The sequence below is a fragment of the Podarcis vaucheri genome, assembly GCF_965113315.1.
Source record: "Podarcis vaucheri genome assembly, chromosome: Z".
NCBI classification, from domain to species: domain Eukaryota; kingdom Metazoa; phylum Chordata; class Lepidosauria; order Squamata; family Lacertidae; genus Podarcis; species Podarcis vaucheri.
The window spans coordinates 31,763,118-31,787,809 of record NC_138758.1 but is presented as its reverse complement, the minus strand read 5'-3'; the positions used below and the strand labels follow the sequence as shown (position 1 = coordinate 31,787,809).

The window sequence follows — 24,692 nt, the reverse complement described above, 5'->3', positions numbered from 1 at the left end:
TTCCTTCTAGGCCCCTTCTGCAGATTTTTTTGCTCTTGTTTGTACTTACACAGTTCCTTGTCTATTGTTGGATTATAAGGAAATGGATCTCCGGAGGGTTCCATCCAATAATAATTTCCATTTTTCTTCGTATGGTTGTCTCCTTCCCCCCGGTTCCACTCCCAGTCTTCATCTTTGTAGTCCAAAAAGTATTTGTCCAAATAATTGTTCTCCTGTTTCACAGTCCCACTAGAGTAAAGAGCTTCCATAACTTCAAATACTTCCCAGCACTCTCCAAATTCAATCTTCCAAGGCAATAACTTTTGTTACTGTAGAACTTTGAGTCTTACTATTTGTATTGTGTTGGGAATAGCTACCACCTCTTCCTTCTCCATCTGCCCTTGAACTTGCCTTGTCAAACTGGATTCCTGAGTTGATCGCAGTGTAACTTCTTTATCCTTGTTCCCTGGTAGATCATCTTCACTGGCCACCACACTCACAAAATCCAATTTTTCATTCATCAGACTCATTTTCACAGACAGCTGCATCAACAGAGCGTTGATCCTATCAAGGGCAGACACAAAGCCTTCCTGCCCAAACATTTCTGTTCCAAAACAAGGTCGAACGGCTGTTCCCACGGTGCAGACCTCACATATGTACGCTGAAACCACAAACTGACAGGCTCCCTCTAGGGGACAGAATTTCTATTTGTATCCATTTTTCAGAAAAATAATGATGTTGTGGGTTTGGATGGTCAGTCTGGATGATGTCCCAAGCCCATTTCTTGGGATCCTGTAGTTGGGGTTAGAATGTAAGAGAGGACTTTGCTGAACTAGTCTGACCCCCTAGCTAGCAAGGCCAGAGCTCAGGGATGATGGGAGTTGTAGTCCAACAACGTCTGGGGACCCACAGGTTGAGAACCACTTAAGTCTTAAATGATCAGCATCCAAAAAGAATGAGCTGGGCTGCAAGAGCTGCAACTAAGAATTGGGGCCCTCAGTGCTAACGGGTGGGCCTTTCATCTAACCCCCTCACCTAGCTGCCCTGACAGAAAACAAGAACCAGGGTGGTGTATATGAGCTGAGCTGGAAGCAGGCTGGAAGCTGGATCTACAGAGACCTGCTTACTCCGTGCTGGATCCAAAGTTGTGACTCTTGGAGAAGCAAAATCTGTTGGAGAGTTATGCTCAGGTTGCCTATGTGTATATGTCTATAAAACTGTATATCCTAAAGACACCATATTCTCTGCTGACATTCATTCCAAGGAAACTGAACTCTGGGTTAGCACCTGGGATGCCTGGAGACATTAATTGGTCAGAGATTGGGGTGGAGTGTTAATGCTGGGAAGGCTTCCATCTTATGCAATATGCTATCTATAAAGCCTTATGAGGAACAGTTGAAGGAGTTGGGGATGTTTAGCTTGGAGAATAGGAGATTGAGAGGAGATATGAGAGCCAAATATCTAAAGGGCTGTCACAGGGGTGGGACCCAAAACAATGGATTCAAATGACAAGGAGATTTCAACTAAACATCAGGATTAGCTGTTTGACAGTGAAATGGACCCCCTCAGAAGGTGGTGGACTCTCCTTCCCTGGAGGTTTTCAAAGCAGAGGATGGATGGGCCATTTGCCAAGAGTTCTTTAGCTGGATGGGCCATTTGTCAAGGGTGTGTTGCAGGGGGTTAGACTGGATGATTCTTAGGGCACCTTCCAATTCTACATTTCTGATTCTATGACATGCCCAGTAGGGCACGGTCCATAGACTTGAGTGAAATAAACTAGCCCCTCTTATGCCTTTGTTCTTAGTAGGAGAAAAATAATGAGGAAAATGAAAATAAAAAACCAAGGTAAATTAAGAGAATGGAGCACGATTGCACCTTACTTCCACCTTTCCTGTGAGAGTCTAGCAGACGGCCAAATGGAGTGGCTTAACTGGCACCAGATGCTGCCACCACAACCACCTTAGGATTGCACTCTTAAGCAAGCAACTCTTTCCCAACCTCAACTCCTCGTCTGTAGCTTGATCTTCTTTTTAAAAAGCTTGCTCTTTCGCCATTAAAGCTGTACATTTAGAAGCCTTATTTTATGCAGTTAAATGGGTGTGTAGCAGATCCCTACATTTCCTGGTGAGTGTGGTGGTGATGTGCAAAAGGCGCAATGCTACAGTGGAGGAGCTGGTGTGGTGGAAAGAGTTAAGGATGCCACACCCCTCTGTTTCCATAGTTTGCTCTATCTTCAATATCTGAGAAACAGCTGGATCTGGCCAGTGGACATCTAGTCCAGCATCCTCTTCTCACAGAGGTCAACCAAATGCATCAAAGTGAAACCTGCAAGCAGGACCTGTGCACCAGAACACTCTAACCTTCTGTGGTTTCCGGCAACTCGAATCCAGAAGCTTTAATGCCTCCAGCCTGGTAGGCAGAGCATAGCCATTGTGGCTAGTAGCTGTTCATGGCCTTCTCCATGAATTTCTCTAATCATTGCCTCCTGTGAGAGTGAGTTCCATAGTTTAACTAGACATTGTGTGAAGGAGTCCTTCCTTCCATCCATCCTGAATCTTTCAACATTCAGCTTCACTGGAGGTCCACAAGTTCTAGAGTTGTGAAAACTCTTTTCTCTATTTGTTTTCTCCAAGCCAAGCCATGATGCGTCTGAATACCAGTTCCTGGAAACCACAGGAGGGGAAAGGACTCCTGTGCTCAGATCCTGCTTGAGGGTTTCCCACAGGTATCTGGCTGGCCACTGTGAGAACAGGATGCTGGACTGGGTGGGCCACTGGCCTGATCCAGAAGCCAGATTCTTCTTATACATTGCTAACACATATGCACTTCTCTGGATAAAATGTGCATATTTGCCGATGCAAATTTAAATTCCTAAAATTTAAACACCCTAGAGGGGAAGGCCGTGGCTATACAACCTGGGTGCCTGCTCAGTCTGCTGCCCAGATGCTGCCGATGCACTGATTCAAGGCCACTTGTACCAGACAGCCTTTCAAACAGATGACACTTTCAGTCTACAGGGCTTTGGACATGGCCATCCTAGACCCCAGCAAAATGAATTAAAATTCCAATTATTGGTCAAAAGGTGCCTCCCAAAGTTAATAAAATCATATCAATGTGTGTGTGTTTTTCTTTCTTTTTTACTGTTTTTATTTATTTTCATGGTACAGAAGATAAATTTTGAGAAAACAATTGTTACAACAGTAAACAACAAGTAACTCGTCCCGACAAAAATATTTTTATCATGCCATGTGTTAAAGTTTCATTTGATTACTCTAAGAGAAAACACCACATTTTCCCATGAGTCCTGGGTGGATTCATGCCACAGTCTGAACAATTTATGTATTCAATAAACATTTGCCATATATTATTATTATTATTATTAATAATAATAATAACAATAACAATAAATTTTATTTATATCCCGCCCTCCCCAGCTGAAGCCAGGCTCAGGGCGGCTAACAACAGGAATATGGATTGTGTTTGCCCATTGCTGCTCTCACCTAGCATGTTAGTTTCTCAGCCAATGCTATTGACCATACTCGGTTATATCAAGAATCAATGTTCAGCCCATCACAAGTTTTCCAACATCTCGCTATCTCCATACGAGCAGCAGTCAATAGAAAGGCTAAGAGGTCATCTTTAGGATAATCACGAGCAGATGGGATCCTAAGTAACGTGTAGCTTAATTGTGGACAGAAAGAAGGGGGGGGGAAGAGACACAGCACCACCCCAAGTTAAAAATCTTGCATTTAAACGCACCTTGCAGATGAATTTTGGTTGAGTTACCAGGAGGATTTCGAAAAGGCAAATGTTTCTTACTTGCTTGTTCTCTGGATTTTGAAAAAAAGAAAACGTCACAGAGATATTTCATTAGATTTGTATTCCCATTTCCATATCTCATATTTTGAAAGAAAGCAAAGAAAAAAATGGACCTAAACTTAAGCAGGTTTTGTGTGTTTTGCCCAGAGTGGGAATAAATTTAAACAACTAGAAAAAATAAATAAATAAAAATACAACATATAAAATTAGGCCATAAAATTAGGGCTGATGGACTGGCTGACTGGGCTCCCTCGCCCACTTGCTTGCTTATCCAGCTCCTGGCAGCCAGCACCCCCTGGCCAGCCCCAGAGGCACCATTCGCCTGGGGAGCTTGTAGCCAGGGCTGCTGCAACAAACAGCTGCGCAAGCCTTTGGGAGGCAGAGACCCGAGAGGGCATCAGAGGAGGGAGGGAAGGAAAGAGGGACAGAGGCCAGGGTTGCCCACAGCACCCCTGACCATCATTCAACCAAGGTGCCACAACACACTGGTTGAAAGCTACTGGACTATAGTAGTAGGAGATCACACCCTACTTCACAGTTTGCACAGAAACCAGAGGAGGGAATTTTGTACCAAGAGCACAAGACAGGACACTCCCTGGACTCAAACCGGCCTCACAAGCTTCATAAAACAGCTCCTTAGTAATAAAAAAGGATATATTTTATTTACACTGGCCCGGAGGAAACATGTTTGATCCCAGGCAGAGGGCCTTCTCAGTAGTGGTGCCCGCCCTGTGGAACAACCTTCCACCAGATGTCAAGGAAATAAACAACTACCTGACTTTTAGAAGACATCTGAAGGCAGCCCTGTTTAGGGAAGTTTTTAATGTTTGATGTTTTATTGTGTTTTTAATATCCTGTTGGAAGCCACCCAGAGTGGCTGGGGAGGCCCGGCCAGGTGGATGGGGTATAAGTAATATTATATTATTATTATTATTAATTATTATTATTATTATTATTATTATTATTATTATTATTATTATTATATCGCTACTACTCTGGGTAACTGGTTTCCACCTAGCAGATATTTAATCTAGATTTAAAGAGGGGTATTGGGAGGTGCAGTTGGCATTTTGATGCCAGTGACATATAAGAAGAGCCTGCTGGATCCTGCCACTGGTGTAACCCAGGGGTCAGCAAACTTTTTCAGCAGGGGGCCTGTCCACTGTCCCTCAGACCTTGAGGAGGGCAGACTATATTGGGGGGGGGTGAACAAATTCCTATGCCCCACAAATAACCCAGAGATGCCTTTCAAATAAAAGCACACATTCTACTCATGTAAAAACACACTGATTCTCAGACCATCTGTGGGCCGGATTTAGAAGGTGATTGGGTTGGATCCAGCCCCCGGGCCTTAGTTTGCCTACCCATGGTGTAACCTGTTCTCACAGCAGCCGACCAGCTTCTCCAATGGGAAGCCTATGAGCAAGCCTTGGGCACAAGAGAATAAGTGAGAAGAGCCTGCTATACCAGGCCAGTGGCCCATGCAGTACATCATCCTGTTCTCACAGTGGCCAACCAGATGCCTGTGGGAAAAACAGGATCCGAGTGCCATTGCAACTCTCCCTTCCTTCAGTTTCCAGCGACTGGTGCTCAAAAGCCTTGCAGCCTCCAACAATGGAGGTCAGAGCATAGCCATCATGGCTAGTAGCCATCCACAGCCCTCTCCTCCTCCATGAATTTGTCTAATCCTCTTGTAAAGCCATCCGAATTAAAGGCCATCACCGCTTCCTGTGGGAGGGAGTTGCATAATTTAACTACACATTGCATGAAGGAGAAATTTATCTGTCCTAAATCTTCCCACATTCAGTTTCATTGGATGCCCATGAGTTCCAGTGTTATAGAAGTCAGACAAAGCACGGCTGCTGCAAAATAAATAAATAAATAAGGCATGCAGGTGGGTGGTCGGGGGATGTGGCTCAACCTGAGAATCCCATTGCAGATTTGTTTCCTTTCTTTGAATATATTAATCCCTCTGGCTTAATTGTCATATTTCAATACCATTTGATAATCGGGGAAATACGATTTTGGGGGGGTATGCTGGTTTGCTGTTGTGTCTAATTTTTTCTTTCAAAGTATTTATTTTCATTTTATAAAGTACAGTCGTACCTTGGATCCCAAACGCCCTGGAAGTCACGACGTTTTGGCTCCCAAACCCGGAAGTGATTGTTCCAGTTTGCGAACGCTCTTTTGAAACCCGAACGTCTGACGGGGCTTCCGCGGCTTCTGATTGGCTGCAGGAGCTTTCTGCAGCCAATGAGAAGCCACGATTTGGTTTTCGAACATTTTGGAAGTCGAATGGACTTCCGGAACAGATTCCAAGGTACGACTGTATATAGAACAGAGAAAACAATTGTAACTGCAGGTGGAAATTGAAAAAAAGAGGAAAACAAACTATAAAATAGGCACAGAGAATGAGCACACTTGCACAGGGGTTAATGTAGCAACGTCTAAGTCAGGAGCATCAGCATTATCAGATTATCTAGTACGGGGAGTCATATAATATGCCCTATGCTGTAGCTGTGGTGTTCAGCTTATTTTTTAGTTGCTGGTTTATTAATAGCATTTTATAGATTGCAATTGTTTCACTGATGATTTGTTAATTTATACGACTTACGTTGTACCTTTAATGTTCCATTATGTTCTTGCTATTTATTGTCACACACAAAAAGAATTTTATTGTGGCCAGTAGACCCGAAATACACGGTACTTGTGGTCTGTAAGCTGCTTTGGGAATTCATTTGAATGGAAAGAAATTCTGAGCTTGCTCACACTTCCACTGGTGCACAGGTCTGAGAGGTATTCTACCTGCCCCAACCACTTTCTCCAGGAAAACTCGCTCTTTACCACTGTATTGGAACTAACGTCAACCTGCAGAAAAACCAACTGACATTTGCTCCATTTCAGCAGTGAATCCTTTTCCCAAGGAGAGGAGCAGGACAAGCAGAAATGTGTACAAACCCATAGAAATACATTCACTTACTCACTCACTCAGTGTAGTTCCAGATTTGCCAGGCTTGTTAGGAAGGCTGATTTGCTGTTGCTATTTCACTTGTTGCCTTTTTCCTTTCTCTTCATTGCTTACCTGCTTTATTTCAGTGTTGATATGCTTTTGCATGTAACAAAAACTCAACAGGAGGCTTTTAAGGAAGACCTGCCATTGGAGCGGCCACCGCACAATAAGCAGCCACCTGCAAACACCCCACAAGTTGCAAGCCTTGCCACAATTTGCTGGAACACCCCAGTGTGTGGAGTGATCAACACTCCAGATGTTGCTGTCAGTTGGATGGCTAGAGCATTTATATCTGACCTTAGGTTTTTCCAAGCAGCACATATAAGTCTCCCCCTCATTTAATTCCCACAACAGCCCTGTGAGGTAAGGCTGAGAGGAAGTGCCTGGTCCCCAATGCTACACCCAAAACTTCATGGCAGAGTGTGGGGATTGGAATCCTGGTGTCTCGCAGGTCCTAGTCCCACACTCTAACCATTATGCAGCACCACCATGATTGCAAAGCGCTGTAGCGACTACAGCGGCGTCGAATGTTCGCTACTGCTGAGCGATACCTAGATCGGTATCTGAGGCTTTGCGTGCGCTTTGAGTGAGCTCTGAGCCCGCGCTCCCGTGTGTAGAGGCTTCTCTACAAGCTCCGCCGTCGGGCACGTGGTGGAGCTGGGCATGCATATATGCCGAGCAGTCGCCAAGAAGGCACAGCAGTGCCAAGCGGCCCCGGATCGGCGCAACCTTGCCCGCTGTGCGCAGTTAAAGCGCAGCTTGGGATCTCTTGAGGCCATCGAGTCAGACTGCCGAGCGGGGGAAAGCGAGAGCGAGCAAGGCGCGGCGCAGCGCTTTCAGGCGGAGCGAGAGTGCGGAGACAATCTCCTCCCCGGAATCGGAGTCCAAAGGGGCGGGAAGGGAAGCGCATAAAACCCGAGCGAAGGCGGACCGGCTTCCTTCTCCCCCGCCCTGTCCACGATCCTCCGGAGGCGCGCCGGGCGACAGCAGCGGAGCCGAGTGCGGGAGCGCGCGGCGTGGCCAGCCTAGGGAAGCCACTTACTTTTACTGCTTCTATCCCACCAACCGCGACTTGTTGCTGCTCTCTCCGCCCCGGATTCAAGGGATCTCCTCGGCCGCTGCGCCGATTGGGCGACCAGCACCGCCGCTCCTCCCAGGCCTGCCGGTTCGCCAGCCTCCGTCTCCGCCTTCCCTCCGCGCCCGGGTTCACCTTCTCCGGGCAGCCCGGCTTGCCTCCAAAGCGTCCGTCCGTCGGCGGAGCTTGCAAGGAAAGGAGGGGGTGTGCGGGCCGCGGCGCTCTCTCGCCTCCAGCCAGCAGCCGCTCTCTCTCTCCCGGCTGTAACCTCAGCTCACCCCTGCAAGAGAGGCATCAGTTTGCAATTGCAACAGCAGCAACTGCCAAAGGCTGCGTCTTTGCTCCGGCTGGGAAAGTTGGAAAAAACAAAAAAAGAACAACAACAAAAAACAGCGGACTAGCGCCTTGACTTCTGCGTTTCCCCAGGCGGGAGGCGTCGGACCCGAGAGGCCAGGGCCCACCGGCTTTTCTCTCGCACACCACTGACAACTGCACCTGCTCCAATTTAGGAGCGCCTCACGCGCGCCCCGACGGCCCAAGGGATGGCTCTGCTGGTCGCCGTCGGAAGCTGGTAGAAAAGCCCGGTTCTAGCAGCTGACATCCCGCGCAGTCGAGGAGTCTCCAGAACCAACCTGCAGCCAGAGAAAAACACAGCGGGCTGACCCCCACACCCCTTGCCGTCCAGCCACAGGAGAGATCATGGAGGTGCACGTCGGTCTGGGCAGAGTCTATCCTCGGCCGCCGGCGAAAGCTTTTCGAAGTGCCTTCCAGAACCTGTTTCAGAGTGTCCGCGAAGCGTTCCAGAGCCCCGGACCCATGCGGGAGGAGGCTGGCCCCAGTCACCAGGCGTCGGCGTCCGCGACAGTGGGGTCATCTTCCTCGGGGTCCCACTTGCAAGAGCCCAGCGCCCACCAGCAAGACCCGGCTTCGCCCTCTTACTTGCCGCTGGAGGAGCAGCCCCAGGTGAGCAAAACGCTGCAGCCCCCGGATGAGCGGGAGGAGTCCGCGTCCTCGTCCGCCCCGTCCTCTCTGGCCCTGCTGGGAGGCCCCTCTTTCCAGAGTTGCCCGGGGGAGTTTAAAGACATCCTGGGTGAGAGCAGTCTTCTGCAGGCGGCAGAAGGAGGCGAGCCCCGCGGAGGAGGCGAGGAAGCCCCATCTGACAAAACTGACTACCTGGGGGAGAGCGCCAAGGAGCTGTGCAAAGCCGTCTCCGCCTCCATGGGCTTGGCGGTGGAAGCGCTTGATGCGCCCGGCGTCGGCGAGGTGGCGGCGACCCGCGGCGACTGCATGTTCGCTGGTGCGCACGCTCGGCCCCTGAATCTGGGCGGCTGCAAGATCATGGAAGCCGAGGAGGGAGGCACTGGCGGCGGCGCTGGCGGCGAGGGCGCGCTGGCCATGGAAGTGCCAGGACACCTGAGCCTCTACAAGAGCTCTCCGGAGCTGGAGGAGCCGTCGGGAGCCTTCCCGAACCGAGACTACTACAACTTCCAGCTGGCCCTGGCCTCACACGGGCGCATCAAGCTGGAGAGCCCCTTGGAGTACGCACCCGGCGGTGCCGTTTGGGGGCCGCAGTGCCGGCGCGCCGGGGACGTGCCTGCTGCCTTGGCGCCCCACTATGCCGGCCCTCCTGGCCCCGGCTGGCACCCCTTCTTCACCGAGGAAGGGCAGCTCTACGAAGGCGCACCTCCGGCCTCCTTCGGCTACGCCAGGAGCCAGGGCCCGCCGTCTGGGCAAGAGGGCGCAGAGCTCCCACCGTCCGAGGTGTGGTATCCCGGGGGCGTAGTGGGCAGGATGCCCTTCGCCCCTGCCGCCGGCTGCATCAAGACGGAGCTCACCCCGTGGATGGAGGGCTACCCGGGGGCCTACGGAGACATGAGGTAAAGGGCTAACACACGCTCACACATTCCTCTTCGAGGGCCGGTAGGGTTTGGCAAAACACTTGCAGGCAGATTGGAGGGGAAAGATCCCGGGTTTGCAAAAAGAAGAGGGGAGGCTTGCAACCAGTATTCCTTTTTAGCCTGGTTTGCTGTGTGTGTGGATTGCATGACCTTTTGCATCTCCTCCTGCAATTTCCTTGGGCGTGAATTGGTGTAGGGCAGGGGTCCAAAGGAGGGCTTCAACCTAACTGTTGCTGGTTCAAGGCCCACTCTGCTCTGGAGCTACTCACAGGTAAATACCATCAGGTTTGCAACCTGCCTGCTGAGCTTGCGGATCAAGTGTAGATAAAGGAAAAACTATATTAACCCTCCCCCTCCCAAAAAAAAATTTACCTCAGTTTTCTTGGGGTAAATTGTCAATTTGTTCAGTCCTGACCATGATGCATCTTTCATCAGTCTGACTGAAGGTCAGGATTTGGGGGTATCGTTTAGAAATGTTGATTTCATTGGCTTTAGCAGCATTCTGGATTCCTAATACAGTTGGGAGTCCTCTGCATGAATGTAGCATTATTTTGTTGTTTTGAGCGAGGTTCTGGCAGAGTTCACTGCCGTTGCTTCTCTCATGACTCATCGGGGAAGGTGCTTGCGCCAGAATTTCTATGCTCTGAAACCAGGACTTTGAAAGGTGATTTAGCGATCCATTAGAGGTATGGAGCTATGATTGTTCATATTTAAATTTGCTCTTATCTCCTCCCCCCCCTACACTTTGAATAGCTGAATCTCTTTATCAGGGCCGTTTCAGTGTTGTTGTTTTTTATATATAAAAATTTGTCTGTATTTTGGATGCTCCAGCGAGTTTCTAGAAATGCTGACAACAGCAGATGTAAATTAAGGTAAGTAAATTTGTGCCCATAAATGTGGATGAACTCCCACTTCTGAATTCTCACCCCTTTAGAGACTGAACTGAGACTGCATTTTGAGTTAAGCTGTGCTGCAAATATTATTTACACGCAAGAGAGATCTCATAGTCGGTTGACAAATATAGCAAGCGGTTAAAAACTTTTGCAAGCTACTTTATAAACAGAAGGTTGGAAAATGCAATTGATGTAAATAATTTAAACACAGAATTGATCAGTACGGGCCTTTATATAAAGGTATGCATGTGCATTTTTTTAAAAAAATGTTACTTTTCTCTTTGCTTAGCTAGAGCAGATGAGACATGAGATACTTGCTTTGGTGTTGCAGGTGTAACCATGCTTATTTGAGGGAAGCCCCACTGCACTGAATGGGACTTTCCACTTAACAATTGAACCTCAGTTGGTGGGCACTGGACTTTTACCCTTGCCACACACCCATTCTGTGTCTGTTCCCCTGCAGCTGGTTGACTCAACTGGAGTTATGGGCTTTTTTAATACCTAGGTATCTTGTGTGCTGGTTGTCCTGGCACACTCCTTAGCTAGCCAGTGTCCATCTCACCAGTGGCGCATGTATTGACATTCTTAGTGGTGAGGCCATGAGTTTAAAATGAAGACAAGGATCAGGTCCTTCCCTTCCTAGAATCCAGTTGTAAAGGAACTCAGACTTATCGCTCCCTGAGTACCTCATGCCTGCTCTGGTGATGTAACAATGACTTCATTTGTTTGGGCAATAAAATTTCTGCCACTAGTAGTAAAGTCTCCACATCAACATTTATTATTATTATTATTATTATTATTATTATTATTATTATTATTATTATTATTTTACAAGCAACAGTCAAATGCAGTGCACTTTTATAGGAGTGGTGATGGCTTCCTTGAAATCACATTCATATGATCCTTTAACAAAAAGAAACGTAAGCAAGGAGGTTTTAATCTTGGCTTCAGCTATATATGATTAAGGATCCCTAATTCCTTAAGGAGCGAGTCTCATTCTTACAATCTGTTTTGCAGCCCAATCCAAAAGATCCTTAAACTGAAGCACTGTAGTCCTATGGACTACAATGTCGCTTGGAGTAGGATGCTAAAATGTGTTTATGCAGGAGGGAAAGCTACCGGTTTCACCAGAACTTATTTCTAGTGAATATGTACGTTTAGAATCATATTCTCAAGTGACTTTAAAATTACAGTGTTTGAGCTTAACCAGGTTTAGACAGATTTGCATTAGCATCTTTGTTTAATATTTTTTCATTTAATAATGAATGGGTTAGATTGTCAGCCTTCCCCATCCAGAGGCTGAGGTAGAAAGCACAAATAAATAAAATTAAAACGAAAGAAAGCATGAATTGATCCATGCCCCAAAGGCTCATAGTCTGGAAAAATGTTGTGGCTGGCCACAACCCAACCTCCCATAAAATTTTACAACAAAGATACTGAATTGATAACTTGGGATCTTAATAAACTACTGCATGATTTTGCAAAGGCATTTAATCATTAGAGTTACATGGGACGCTCTGCCTGTACAAAATGGCACGCACAAATTATATGTGGGACTCATCGCAGCCGAGTCCAGTGTTGCTTTTGCCTGATTGTGTCTTTACACGTTGGGAGGAGAAGTGCTGGGTGGGGGTGGAATAATACAGTGGGGTGGGGGGAAGGCAAGAACATCTGTGCATGTTGATCGGTGAAATGTACAACCAGCACAGAAAGAGCCCCTTTGCGTGTAGGCGTGATTCTCATATCGGGCTGCTTTCGGTTTGAAGACTTGAGCCGTCCGCCATTTTGTCCTGCTTTCTCAAAATGCAGCTCGGCGATATAAGCACGCCAGTTATGCTACCCAGAGCTTTGGCCTGCAGCTCCCCCTCCCCATTTTCATGGAAGGGGCACTGTCCAGATTTTGCCTTAAACTACTGGTGAGTAAGGCAAGTGGTACCTGTGTGGTGCTTGCAAGCATCTTGGGCGATGCATCAATGCTGACCCATAGAAGCTTTTGAGTCAGAGAAAATGGGGTTCATTGCTCGGGTCTCCCTGAGTCAAAAGTTGATTCACGTCTGCTATATGTCTCCACCACCTTCTTTTTTCACACAGCAAGAATCCGTTCTGCCCAGGACAAAGTGGAAATAGATAGAATTTAAGATTTTGCACGCCTAATACCTGGAACGGTGACCATAACATTTCAGTTGCTTCCCAAGAAGTCATTTTAGGGACTTTTAGGGAGTAAGTGGTTTTAGATCCTTTAAAGCATTTAAATTCCCCTTGGAGTGCCATCCCTGAATATGCTGTATCAATTTTGCATTCCCCACTCCGTGGGAAACATTTTGGGAGTTTCATATGTAGAAATTTGATAGATTGCGGAAGAGAAGCAAACTAGTGTACCCAAGTGGGTTTTTATTTTAATTTAAAGAATATACTTTGTAAGCAGTTGATTACCCTTTCCCTTTCTAATATTTTTCTTGGGCTGTATCCAGCCCTCTGTGGAATCTAATGGGAAGGCTTCCCATCGATGTCAACGGAGCTGAATTAGGCCTTTGCATTTGTGACTCCCAGTCCCGTTGCGATTTTTAAGAATTGCAATCTGAGCTGTTGAATAATATTTATTTCTCACATTACCACTGGGTGGTAAAGCCCACTTTCCTCAAAATGGAACAGCTGAATCTTGCTGGTGCAGACAGCAGGGGTAATGAATTGCTTACGGGCAAGTGTAGAAAAGCTCGTTTTCGTTTTACTGGAAAATGGACTGCAGCTCTATTGGACAGACACCAATGTCTCCTCTCCCTCACCAACCCAGTCATAAGACCCGTAGTCAGAACTTTGGTGGTGGTGGGTGACATGATAGATCTACCCATGAAAGCAAAACAGCTAAATTCAACTACTCAAATAAGTTATTTATCAAATAATATTAATAAAGTTTTTAAAAGCTAGGTGCCAGCTGCACAGTAATATATCTGTTAGCCCTGTGTCTTTTCCCGTAATGCTGCAAATTGGAAACAGGTTTATTTTTTACTGAACAATTTGAGAGAAGACTGCCAGCTTGTCTCCCCCACCCCCTTATCATACAAAAACAAACAGACTAGAACATGCAAACTAAGGCCCAGGGGCAGGATCCGGCCCAATCGCCTCCTAAATCCGGCCCACGGACGGTCCAGGAATCAGCGTGTTTTTACATGAGTGGAATGTGTCCTTTTATTTAAAATGCATCTCTGGGTTATTTGTGGGGCATAGGAATGTGTTCATCCCCCCCCCCAATATAGTCCTGCCCCCCCCCACATGGTCTGAGGGACAGTGGACCAGCCCCCTGCTGAAAAAGTTTGCTGACCCCTGCCACCATTTTTTAGACCTATTCATTTCCATAGGGGAACCAAGCAAATGCCGAAATTGTTTCCTGTTAAAACAAAAAGTAACTTTGGCTGGATCACTCAGTGATAATAAAAGCTCAGAAGGGACTGGGAATATTTTATTTATTTATTGCATATTTAGCCCCCCTTTCTCGAAGGAAGCTCAGGGTAGTGTGTACATAGTTCTCTTCCCTCACCCCAACATAATACACCCTCAAAACAACCCTGTTACACTGCATAGCCAGAGGTGCTGGGTAGCCCACCAGACAAAAGCCCAACACCCTTAACAACCACATTGGGTCTCATGCTCGTAGAATCACAGAACCCCCGAGTTGGAAGAGACCCCCAAGGGTAATCTACACCATTGTACGGAGTGCCACATTGGCTGAACGAAAATGCTTGTGGCAAGAGCATGGGCACCCAGCGCTGTGCTCTCCAGGTGTAACTGGTCTCCCAGCAGACCCAGCCAGCGTTGCCAGTGGCCTCCATGTTGGCTACCCCTGAACCAGAGCTTGCAAAGGCACACCCAGCCTTGGCCTCTTTTATTCCTGCCCGCCTGCCACCACCGCCATCTCTTGCCATAAATGGATGTAGTGCTGTGCACATTTCCTTGGGAGACAGCAAAACTTGTGGGACCTGTTTTCCGAATAGCTTGCTTTGGATCGCGCGTTGCATTTTATGAATCAGATTTATCACTCTTTACCTCCAATTATTTCCCAAGCTGGCGGTTACTTTTAGGCTTGCAAGAGTCCTCCCCAAATGCAGATTAAGGTTCCTGCAGAGTAAGGAGGTTGGTTGCCTCTCCATCACCTTTATTCTTTGTGGTGCTTTAAATGCCACCTGACAGCGAGAGTGGTGGCTGCTTCATTTTAGCTTTGCACTCTCCCGGCAGCACAAGCAAAGAGCATGTGTGGGGTGGGATTGTGTGTGGTCTTTCCCCCTCCTTGATGTTATGTGCAGATCGATCTCCTTAAAGGTTATTTATTCCCTTGGGAGTGAAGTTGCTGTGTAGCTTCATAATCTGTTTGCCCTGTGAGTAGCTTTTGATTTTCTCTTGATGTGGGGAGATTAGCGATGAAGAAATTGCTGGGGCTAAGATAAGGATTTCTGATTTATAGGTGCTTTTCTTTTCTTTTTTTAACTCTTCTTCAGTGGATAACCCAATTGCAGCCGTATGGGTTTCTCCATCCTTTGTTCCTCCTCAAGTCCTTTCAGTGGAGCGAGCCTGCCACATAAACAATATTCTGCATTTCGGAAGGACGGCACAGCCAAAAACAATTAAGCAAATAGCTCTCCTGATGTTGGCCATAAGGACAGGATAGTCTTAACGCCTGCATCTAACTTAAGCCTCAGTTTTGCACTGTTAGCCCTTTCCAGTCTGGGTGGCTTTTTTTGGGCTTAACCTGCCTTCAATCCAGGGCACTTCTTTGACCATCTTTCCCTAAACCTGGGCTCCGTACGGCTTGAATCATTGAGGAAGCCTGCATAGCAAATGTCCGGCACTGATCAGTGCTAGAGCAGATATTCTGTGGTATGTTGAATGTCCTGTACATTTTCAGTGTCAGGACTAAGCCCCAGGAGTTCCCATGTAATTCTGAAGACACAAATCCAGGCACTTAATAGATTAAAGCTTGGTGATAAATAACATTATGTTGGGTTTTCTCACTTACCCCTTTTCCTTTGGCTAGATATCCCTTCCAACTCTACAGTTCTATGATCCTTTCCTATAGGGCTGGTGATCATTACGTTTGATGCCTCCTTTTTAAAACGTTGTGATCTGGCACTGTTGAACTGGGAATATTTTATCAGGAGGCAATCCCCACTGAAGACGTTAAGGGTCTTTTTATACACGCACCTACCCATGTAAACATGTCGCCCCTCCCTTTGGGCTTGCAGGGTCCTTTCAAAGCAACTTCCTAGCACTTGTCCTCTTGGACCAGAAGCCTGCACTCTTCACCCTTTTTGGACCACCTCGGATGACCTCCACTTTTCTGCTTTTTTCTTTCACCTGCTCTAGGTTTTGTTTTGTTTTAGGTTTAAAAAAATCAAGACCCACAAAGGCCATTTTGCAAACTTTCCCTGTGGCATTTTTAAATCCCCCCCCCACCACTTTTGCAAACTTTGCTGTTCCCCCTTTGTGTTGGTTCCTGCCATGCTTCGTTTTTCAACTGCTTCTTTATTTGTTGGAAGGGAAATAGGTCAGTCCAGTTTCCGTGGAGGACGAGACTTGGTCAGCTAAAGGGGGGGGGGAGAGAAATTAATGGGCCAGTTTGTGAGGCCTTCCTTCACCTGAAGGTCATTGATCTGAACCGAGCATGTCCACGCTTCCGAGCAGAACATGACCACTTCCTTTTCTGTGGTGCCTGCAGGGTGCACTTCTGGCATCAGCTGCAGTCGTTATGGAGAAGTCATTTTACTCTTGGAAAAAGAACCTCATGGTCTGTTACCCGCAGCTGGAGTCTTTTGTTGTTGTTGTTCGAAAGGTAAAACGGTTTACTGACCAAATTGCCATATGAGCCGAGGCCCAATTCAAAGCTTCAGGTTTGCACACATTGTCTCTGTTCCCGCTTGCGCAGTTCCTCATTGGTAGCTTTATGCAGATTTTTGTTGCAAGCCCTCTTACTAATTTTTCATTTTTTAACAACAACAACTTGAGGGAAAGCAGAGAGGACGAAGTACACAGCAGAGAGAGAGAGAAATCCAAGCACATCTGGACTGTGTTCAAGGCTGGTTATTATGATTCAATATATTATTTTTCAGAAGTACGCCAGCTTCTCATTCGTGGTTTCTGTGCAGATTTATTTATTTATTTTTAAAGAGTGTGGCCACCATTATATGACTGTGCTTTCGCTGGAATGCTATCAACTACATTTCATGTTTAGTAACAGGAATGTTCCAATCTTGGATTGAAAGTGGTTTATGAGAGATAAGCTTGTAGACAGACAATTAAAAAATAATAATGGCGCTCTGATCGTGTTTGCTTCAGGCTTTTTTTAACGACAGAATGATCCAGCTGCTAACTTTAAGTGGACTTGTAGCGGGGAGGACCCCTAAGTGGACTAAACAAATTAGAGAGCAGCTTAGAAACATCTAGGTGGGCGCATATGGCCATTCACTGTAATCACATTTCCCCTTATCCTGCTCCACTCCTTTCCCCCAGCCATTTATTTGTTAATTAGCGTCTTACTTGTTAAAGTCCCTGTTGTAAAATAGATCGCAATCTTTCCAGAGTGAGTTTTCTGTCTTGGTGTGTATATTTGTATTTATTTATTTTAATGGCAAAACAATATTGTTGGGTTTTGCTTTTTGCGACCTGTGGCTCAGAACTGAATTCTAACAAACGTTACTAGGAGAAGATGCCTTGTAGTTAGGTTAATAACAAACAGCAAGGCTATTTATAATGCAGAAATAAGAGGAAACGAAAAGATATAGCAGGGTCCTTTCTCTAGATCTTTTGTTATCTCTACTCTTTTTCTTTCTTTTTTTTAAAGCAAAAAGTCCAAGTTGTGTGTTTACAAATTGTGCTTTCAGGTTGTTCTGCTGAGGTTATCTGGTTTAAGTGGCTTTTGGACCAGAGAGTCAGACATTTTCCCACAGCTCCTTAACTGTTTTGTTTTCCCCAGATTGCCTGGTGAACAACGATGGTGTTTTATGGACTTGATTTGCAGACACTTAGACACACTTGGATCCCTTTTGCAGATGAAATATTTGAGACAGTCTGAACTCTAATTTCTCTGCAGCCCGTAGAGCTAAGCATTCAAATCAGGATTGGATCTGTAGAATAATTGTTCAGAACTTCTGCAGCATGGATCCACACTGCAGTACCCGTAGCTGTTGGGTCTTCTCTTCTCCCCTCCTTGCCTTTGCATCTTATTTATTTTATAACATTTATACACTTCTTTATGGTTTTGAAAAAAGCACACACACACACACACACACATCCTCAAAGTAGTTTATAGAGAGAATCTTTAATAGTTTTCATGAGCACCTATTTAGCTGCTATTAGGATGAAAAAGCCTTGCATAATCAGAACTCAATTTGGTTAGATTTGTACTGAGAATTAGGTTTGGTTTTTTTAAAAAAAATACTTCTGGAAATTTGGAACATTTAACTTTGGTTTTAAAATCGCTTAAAAGACTTGCATAAGGACATACAAAAGGATCACTTTCATATTCTTGGTTTTTCCGAAAGAAATAAATTTCATTTGCGTGTTTGGGCACAGCGTGGCTGGGGGAGCAGAACTATTTAAGAAGGAGCACAGGTCAGTTGCCAATCAGAGAATGAGGATTATTTCCCCAACCGCCACGGTGGGGGGGGAGGAGTTCATGTTTGCCTCTGTAAGAACGGGATCGGGCCCCTGTTTTCTCCCGGGTGCCTCTGACCTTTGTTCTTCAATTTAATGGTAATAATATGTAGATATTTCTTTTGAAGACAAATGGTGCGTGGAAGAATGCTATTTCCCAAACCGACTGGCTTTCGGTTGCTCTCTAAAAGCCCACAGTCAGAAGAACTGATTTTATGTACTGTGAATTCCAGGTAATTTCTCATGGATGGGATAAAATCCTGTCTTTCGATACAGAAAGTAATCGTGTCCTTAAAAAAAAAAATCTCTTCACCTTTTTTTAACCTCTGCCTTTATTAGACTAAGTTAAAAAAAAAAACACATAAGACAGTCAGGGGCACATTATCTCTCTACACCAACCCCCACCCCTGGCCCCCTGCATGTCTTGAAGTCATGAACTTTGGAGTTTGATACAGAGAGCTGCTGTATGAATGAACCAGGAAGCAGATTTATCTGTCTTAATTCGTCCATGCGTACTTCGCCTCGGGCTAGAAAACATCACGTACTGTACATTGTGTAGGGCTCCCCTTGACGGCACTCTGGCTGGTGCAAAATGCCGATCGGTGTGGTGGGTGGATCATCGGAACACATCACAGCAGGGCTCCATTCCTCTTCTGGGCTCAGTTCAAGGGGCTGGTGGCTACAAAGCCTTACAAGGTCTGGATACAGCATACCTAACAAGCCACCTTCTCTTACCCCATCGCACTGCTAACTGGAAACAGTCCCTTAGACCTGCAAGGGTGTGCAGTGCATGGTGGGGGTTTTTCGGTGGCTGCCCCTTCGGTCTAGGATTCTCTTCCTCTGGAGATGTACCAAAGCTTGAGGTTGCGCCACTGTTCCCAGAAATAGTGCAAAACACTTCTGTACAAGCCACCTTTTGCCAACAATACGGAGTGAGAGGGTAAGATGACAGGAATGCAGACGTAATATGTATTGTTTTTCATTTCAACACACAAGAAGACCGTGGAGCAGTGGTTCCCAAACTTTTCTAGGCCATCTCTCCCCCCCCCCCCCACGTTCCTCAGTTCCATAAACCCATCACATCGCCCTCTACCCTGCCCTATAAAAAGCGTTAATTCAGAACAGGGGTTTGTACAACCCGCTGAGGAAGACGATGACCAAATAAAATCCAGCCAAGAAATATCTCTCTCCATTCGTAATTAAAAAGTAACGGTGAAGGAAATCCATAGCATAACATGCATATATGTCACTACTTACCAAACATGCACAAACCTTCGCCTACCACGGATGCATGGTAGTTATAATTCGTAAGAAAATCAATAGCAATTACCAGTACGTAATTGGCGGTCTTGTGCCAACTCAGAGTTGTAAATACAAACAAATGTGATCAAAGCTTTGGAAGTGATAAAAGAACAGTAAATCTTGAAATATGAAGTGCGGAAGTTTTTTCACTTTAGTGTCTTGCCTTGCCAATAGAAAAGAAAATAATCAATATCCTCAGTGGGGCCCCCTGCTGCCACCTTTCCTCTTAGTGCCCCCCCTAGGTAATCCCTCCACCCCACCTTGGGAATCACAGTTTCTCTTAGTCTGCTTGTCAGTCATTGTCCCCCAATTTATTGGTTTGCAATCTGAGGCTAAGAGAGGCTGTTTTCAACAGCTAACTCTTCTAAAGACTTTTAAGGCAAGTCACCCTGGGAAATTGGAGTGTTCAAACTCTGGAAATAAATTTTAAAAACTGGATAGAGTTCTCCTCGTACAACTTCATTCACAGTAACACTCTCTCCCTTTTTAGCCGAAACCCTGAATGCCCTGTACTCCCACCTCTCAGAAGAGGTTATTGGGATTTTAAAGTGGTTTTAAGTATTGGGATGGCAGTGCAGAGAAGCCTCCCCAAACACACAGACAAATATATGGCAAGTATCTCATTTGAAGGCAGCCACTTAAACTCGTCCACAAGCAACAAATCTGCAATTAAAATGTCCCTGGACTGTACCACTTCAGAAAGTGTTTCTTGTTAGAATTCATTTACAGAGAAAACCAGGTATTGAGGAGGATGTATTTTATCCTCCTGGATGTTTTCTATATATGGGGGCGGGGTTAGTTTCTTCCATGAGGGAGCATTCAGTCATTCCATTACTTGCAGGCTGAAGTGCTTTATGAGTCCAAGAAAAACATCATGACTCACTGTGCATTTAGACTGACCACCTTTTTGCAAAGACCACCCTAAGTTTTACCCATTCTGCGATATTTAGGAGAGTCTCTTCTGCAAGTTCCAAAGGATCTCAGAAGCCCTCTCTGAAGTAACTTAGAGCAGGGCCTTTGGTGTGGCTGCCCCTTCTGTGGAACATCCTCTCTGTTGAGTTGTGGCATGCTCCCCCTATATGCACTTTCTGGAAATGGTTGGAGGTATTTTTCCTCCAGTAAGCCTTCCCAGCTGGATGGATAGTTATCTGCTATAAATTATCTGCTTGGTGTTCCTTCCCTGATGTTTTCTATGTGTTTCTTTTTTGTTCATTGTCATGAGATATGTGTGGAAGATTATTAACAAATACTAATTTAAATCTCCACTGGTGCATTTTTCTTATTGATGAATCAGTTCCCATGGGGCACCCTAAAGCAATTTACCAGCCAACCAACCAACAAACCCACCCATTACATATATAAGAACAGTTTGACTCAACAGCACATGCATGAAAGCAATTTAAGCCCATTACATATGGGGACGTAGGAAGCTGCCTGCCCTATACTGAGTCAGACCCTTGAGTTAATCTAGCTCAGTATTGTCTGTGCTGACTTGGTAGAGGCTTTCCAGGATTTCAGGCAGAGAGTCTCTCCCACTGTACAAGAGATGATGGGGACTAAACCTGGGGCAATTTGCATGCAAGGCAAGATTCTCTACCACTGAGCTGTGGTCCTTCCACATAGATGCCAGCTGGGATGAAGATCTCCATGTACAGTGGTACCTCGGGTTACATGCACTTCAGGTTACATACGCTTCAGGTTACAGACTCCACTAACCCAGAAATAGTACCTCAGGTTAAGAACTTTGCTTCAGGGTGAGAACAGAAATTGTGCGGCGGCAGCAGGAGGCCCCATAGCTAAAGTGTTACCTCGGTTAAGAACAGTTTCAGGTTAAGAACGGACCTCCAGAACAAATTAAGTTCTTAACCAGAAGTACCACTGTAGAAGGTTTGTTGAAAGAGGTATTTCATTGGTTCCCAGAAGGCAACAGGGAAGGCCCCTGTCTTGGTAGGCAATGAGAGGTAGTTCCGAACTGTAGGAACTGCTGCCACACTAAAGGCCCAAGTCTGGCAGCAGCTGCACAGGCCTCCTGATTGGATTATATCTTTAGGGTGCCCCCACCTGCAGTACGCTGTGATCTTTTGGGTATGTATGGGTGGGGGCAAGATAATATTTTAGAGGCATCCGAGGTCAAACTGTGCCATTGCCTGGCCTACTATCAACAAAACATCAAAGCAACCCACTAGAAATTTATTGGGCCTAAGAGTAATATGTGCAGATCTTGCCTCCAGGCTTGGCAGAAGCAGAGAACAGGTAAAGGAATGAGCCTGAACTGAGTGCACACCCCACTCAAGTGTGCGGGGTAGTGTTTAGAATGTTAGACTAGGAGCTGAGAGAGACCAAGGTACAAATGCCCCACTTGGCCATGAAGCTCCCTGGGTATGGCCATAGGCCAGTTCACTGCCTCTCAACCTAACCCAACTGTCACAGGGTTGTAGGCATTAAATGGAGGGGGGGAGGGCCATGCATCACACCTTGAGCACTGTGTAGGAAAAAAGTGGGATATAAATACAATCTATTAGCTTAAAGCCTGCATCTGGATTCAGGCAAGCATCAGCCCCTGAGAGCTACTAGGCACAATGCCTGTGCTCTGCCTTCCACAGTTTGAGGCAGAAATGCTCCTGAATACCAGTTACTGGAAACCACAGGAGGGCAGAGGGCTCTGGTGCTTGAATCCTGCTTGAGGGAGGCCCTTTGAAGCATCTTGTCAGCCACTGTGAGAACAGGATGCTGGACTGACCTGACCCAACGGAGGTCGTCTTACGTCTTTTATATTCAGTAGAATTCTTGTTGTGCCAGGGATTGAGATGAAGTCAGTCTTTGGGGCAAATGATTGCCTGAGCCCCAGCTTCCATCAACACAACTTGGTTTTGAAGGATACACATCTCCCGACTCATTGAAAGAGGTTTGTAGGGGCCCTGAGACTTTTTCTCTGAGCCAACTGCCCAGCTTCTGTGGCAGAGACCAGCCTTAGATTCCAAGAAGCGCAGGCCTGGTGCTGCTGAGCTTGCCTGGGTTGTACAGCCAGGTTTTCTAAATGGCATAGCAGGTGTGTCGGGGGGGGGTTGAGTGATTTTCAGCAGGAGAATGACTGAAAGAGAAGAATATAACAAGGCCTGCTCCCCCTCATTCTTGTCTACTCCCATCAAATTCAGCCTCAGTGGTATAAAAAGAAGGATGGCTTCCATTTAATAATTTTTATAACCAAGAATAATTTTATTATGAAAACATCCAAGGACTCACACACCACTTGCCTCCCCCCCAAATAATTTTCTTTTTTTCCAGACTGCCCCCTCCCCAACTTGTTGGTGTTTTTCTGTTTTGATGACTTTTGGTCAGAAGACCATAAGAGCCTTCTGGATCAGGTCAGTGGCCCTTCTTGTCCAGCATCCTGTTCTCATACAGTCTGAACAGTTGCCTGTGGAAAAGCAGCAAGCAGAATCCAACCACAAGAGCCCTCTCACCTCTTGTGGTTTCCAGCAACTAGTGTTCAGAAGAACTTATTGTTTACAACTCTAGAGCCATAGCCATTGTGGCTAGTAGCCATCTCCTCCATGAGTATGTCTAATCCTCTTTTAAAGCCATGTGGGTTGGGGGCCATCCCAGCCTCCTGCCAGACAGCTTTCCATAGTTTAACTATTCCTTGCATGGAAAGTCCTTTATTTACCGTATTTTTCCTGCTCTGAATCTTCCAGCATTCAGCTTCATTGGATGCCCACGAGTTCCAGCGTTATGAGAGAGGGAGAGAAACTTTTTTTCTACCCACTTTCTCCATGGTTTGATAAATTCTATAAACTTCTATCATGTTGCCTCTTGTCCTCTTTTTCTATAAACTAAAAAGTCCCAAGCACTGCAACCTTCCTTCTGATGATTAATCTGATTACAAATACTATTTCATTCAGATGCAAACTCTGACCTGTTGATCCTCATTTTTTTCTGACTATTGATGGTGATATAAACAATTTCTGTACTTCACGTAGTCAAGTTTATGGTTATTAGGTTTTTTTAATATCTATTTTCCTTCCTATTGACTGTTTTTCAGTTGTGTATCAAAAAAGCATACATTTAAAAGAAAGGGAACCTGTACCCAGAAGCTAGTTCACAGCTGATGCAAGAGATGGCCCCCACTTCCATATCTGTTTTCAGGGCTGCCAAACAGTCTTCCATCTCCTGCCAGCTGAACACTCTGTTCATCCTTGTAATATTGTGGCCATGAAGCCTTATTCTTGGTGACATGCTGATCCAGCTTGGGGCCCCCATTTAGGTTTCTTTGCTTCCCGCGTCCTTCTGACATGAAACCTGGAATAGCTTGTGTAAACAGGCAAGGAAAAGGAACAATAGTATTGTAGTGCTGGAAGGCACCCCCAAGGGTCATCTAGCTCAACCCCCTGCAATGCAGGAGCCGCAGGTAAAGAATGACTGTAATTCTGCTTGCAGGTTTCCCACAGGCATCTGGTTGGCAACTTTGTGAGAACAGGCTACTGAAATAGAAGGGCCATTGGCCCAATCCAGCAGGCTCTGCTTATGTGAACTTTTTAAAGTCAGATTTGGAGATTCCTGCTTAGGAATGTTGAGGGCAGCTCAGGGATAAATTCAGGGGGTTTCTGCACTTTGGTGGCTGTTCTAGAACCTGGAAAACCACAATTCTTCCATGTAAGTTGGTGCCCATCACTGCCTCGTGTAGGAGGGAGTTCCATAGTTGTGCTGTGTGGGGAAGTCCACCCTTTTATCTACCATTTACCTTCATTGGATGCTCACAAGTTCCTAGGGAAGGAGAAAAACATCTATCCACTTTCTCTACACCATGCACAATTTCATTACCTTCTATCGTGTCTTCTTTTCTATAAGTTTAGAAGTTTCTCTTTATAAAGTCCCAAATGCTTTATATAGGAGTACCTCCAAACCTTTGACCATTTTGGTTGCCCTTTTCTGAACCTTTTACAACTTTACTATCTCCCTTTTTTTGAGGTGAGGTGACCAGGGCTGCCCTATGGAGCGATTTTGTAACTTTCCTGCTCCTTTTTATTCCTGCAAGAAAAAAGGAGAGAGCACCCCCCCCACGGCCTCATCTTTAA

At 45.9% G+C, this 24,692-nt stretch overlaps 1 protein-coding gene and 1 long non-coding RNA gene across 2 annotated transcripts in view; one reads left to right on the top strand and one right to left on the bottom strand.

Annotated features, from left to right (window-relative positions):
• Positions 1-3,385: 3,385 nt before the first annotated feature.
• Positions 3,386-6,842, bottom strand: LOC309524156. The gene is made up of 2 exons (XR_014215823.1): positions 6,775-6,842; positions 3,386-3,809 (listed from the first exon to the last, which is right to left on the bottom strand). It is a non-coding gene; the product is annotated as an uncharacterized lncRNA (long non-coding RNA).
• A 966-nt stretch (positions 6,843-7,808) lies between these two features.
• Positions 7,809-24,692, top strand: part of AR (androgen receptor) — a 247,266-nt gene continuing 230,382 nt past the window's right edge. Inside the window, exon 1 of the mRNA XM_082208534.1 lies at positions 7,809-9,760. Within this exon, the coding sequence (XP_082064660.1) occupies positions 8,583-9,760 (1,178 nt within the window). The 5' untranslated portion in view covers positions 7,809-8,582. The remainder of the gene's footprint in view (positions 9,761-24,692) is intronic.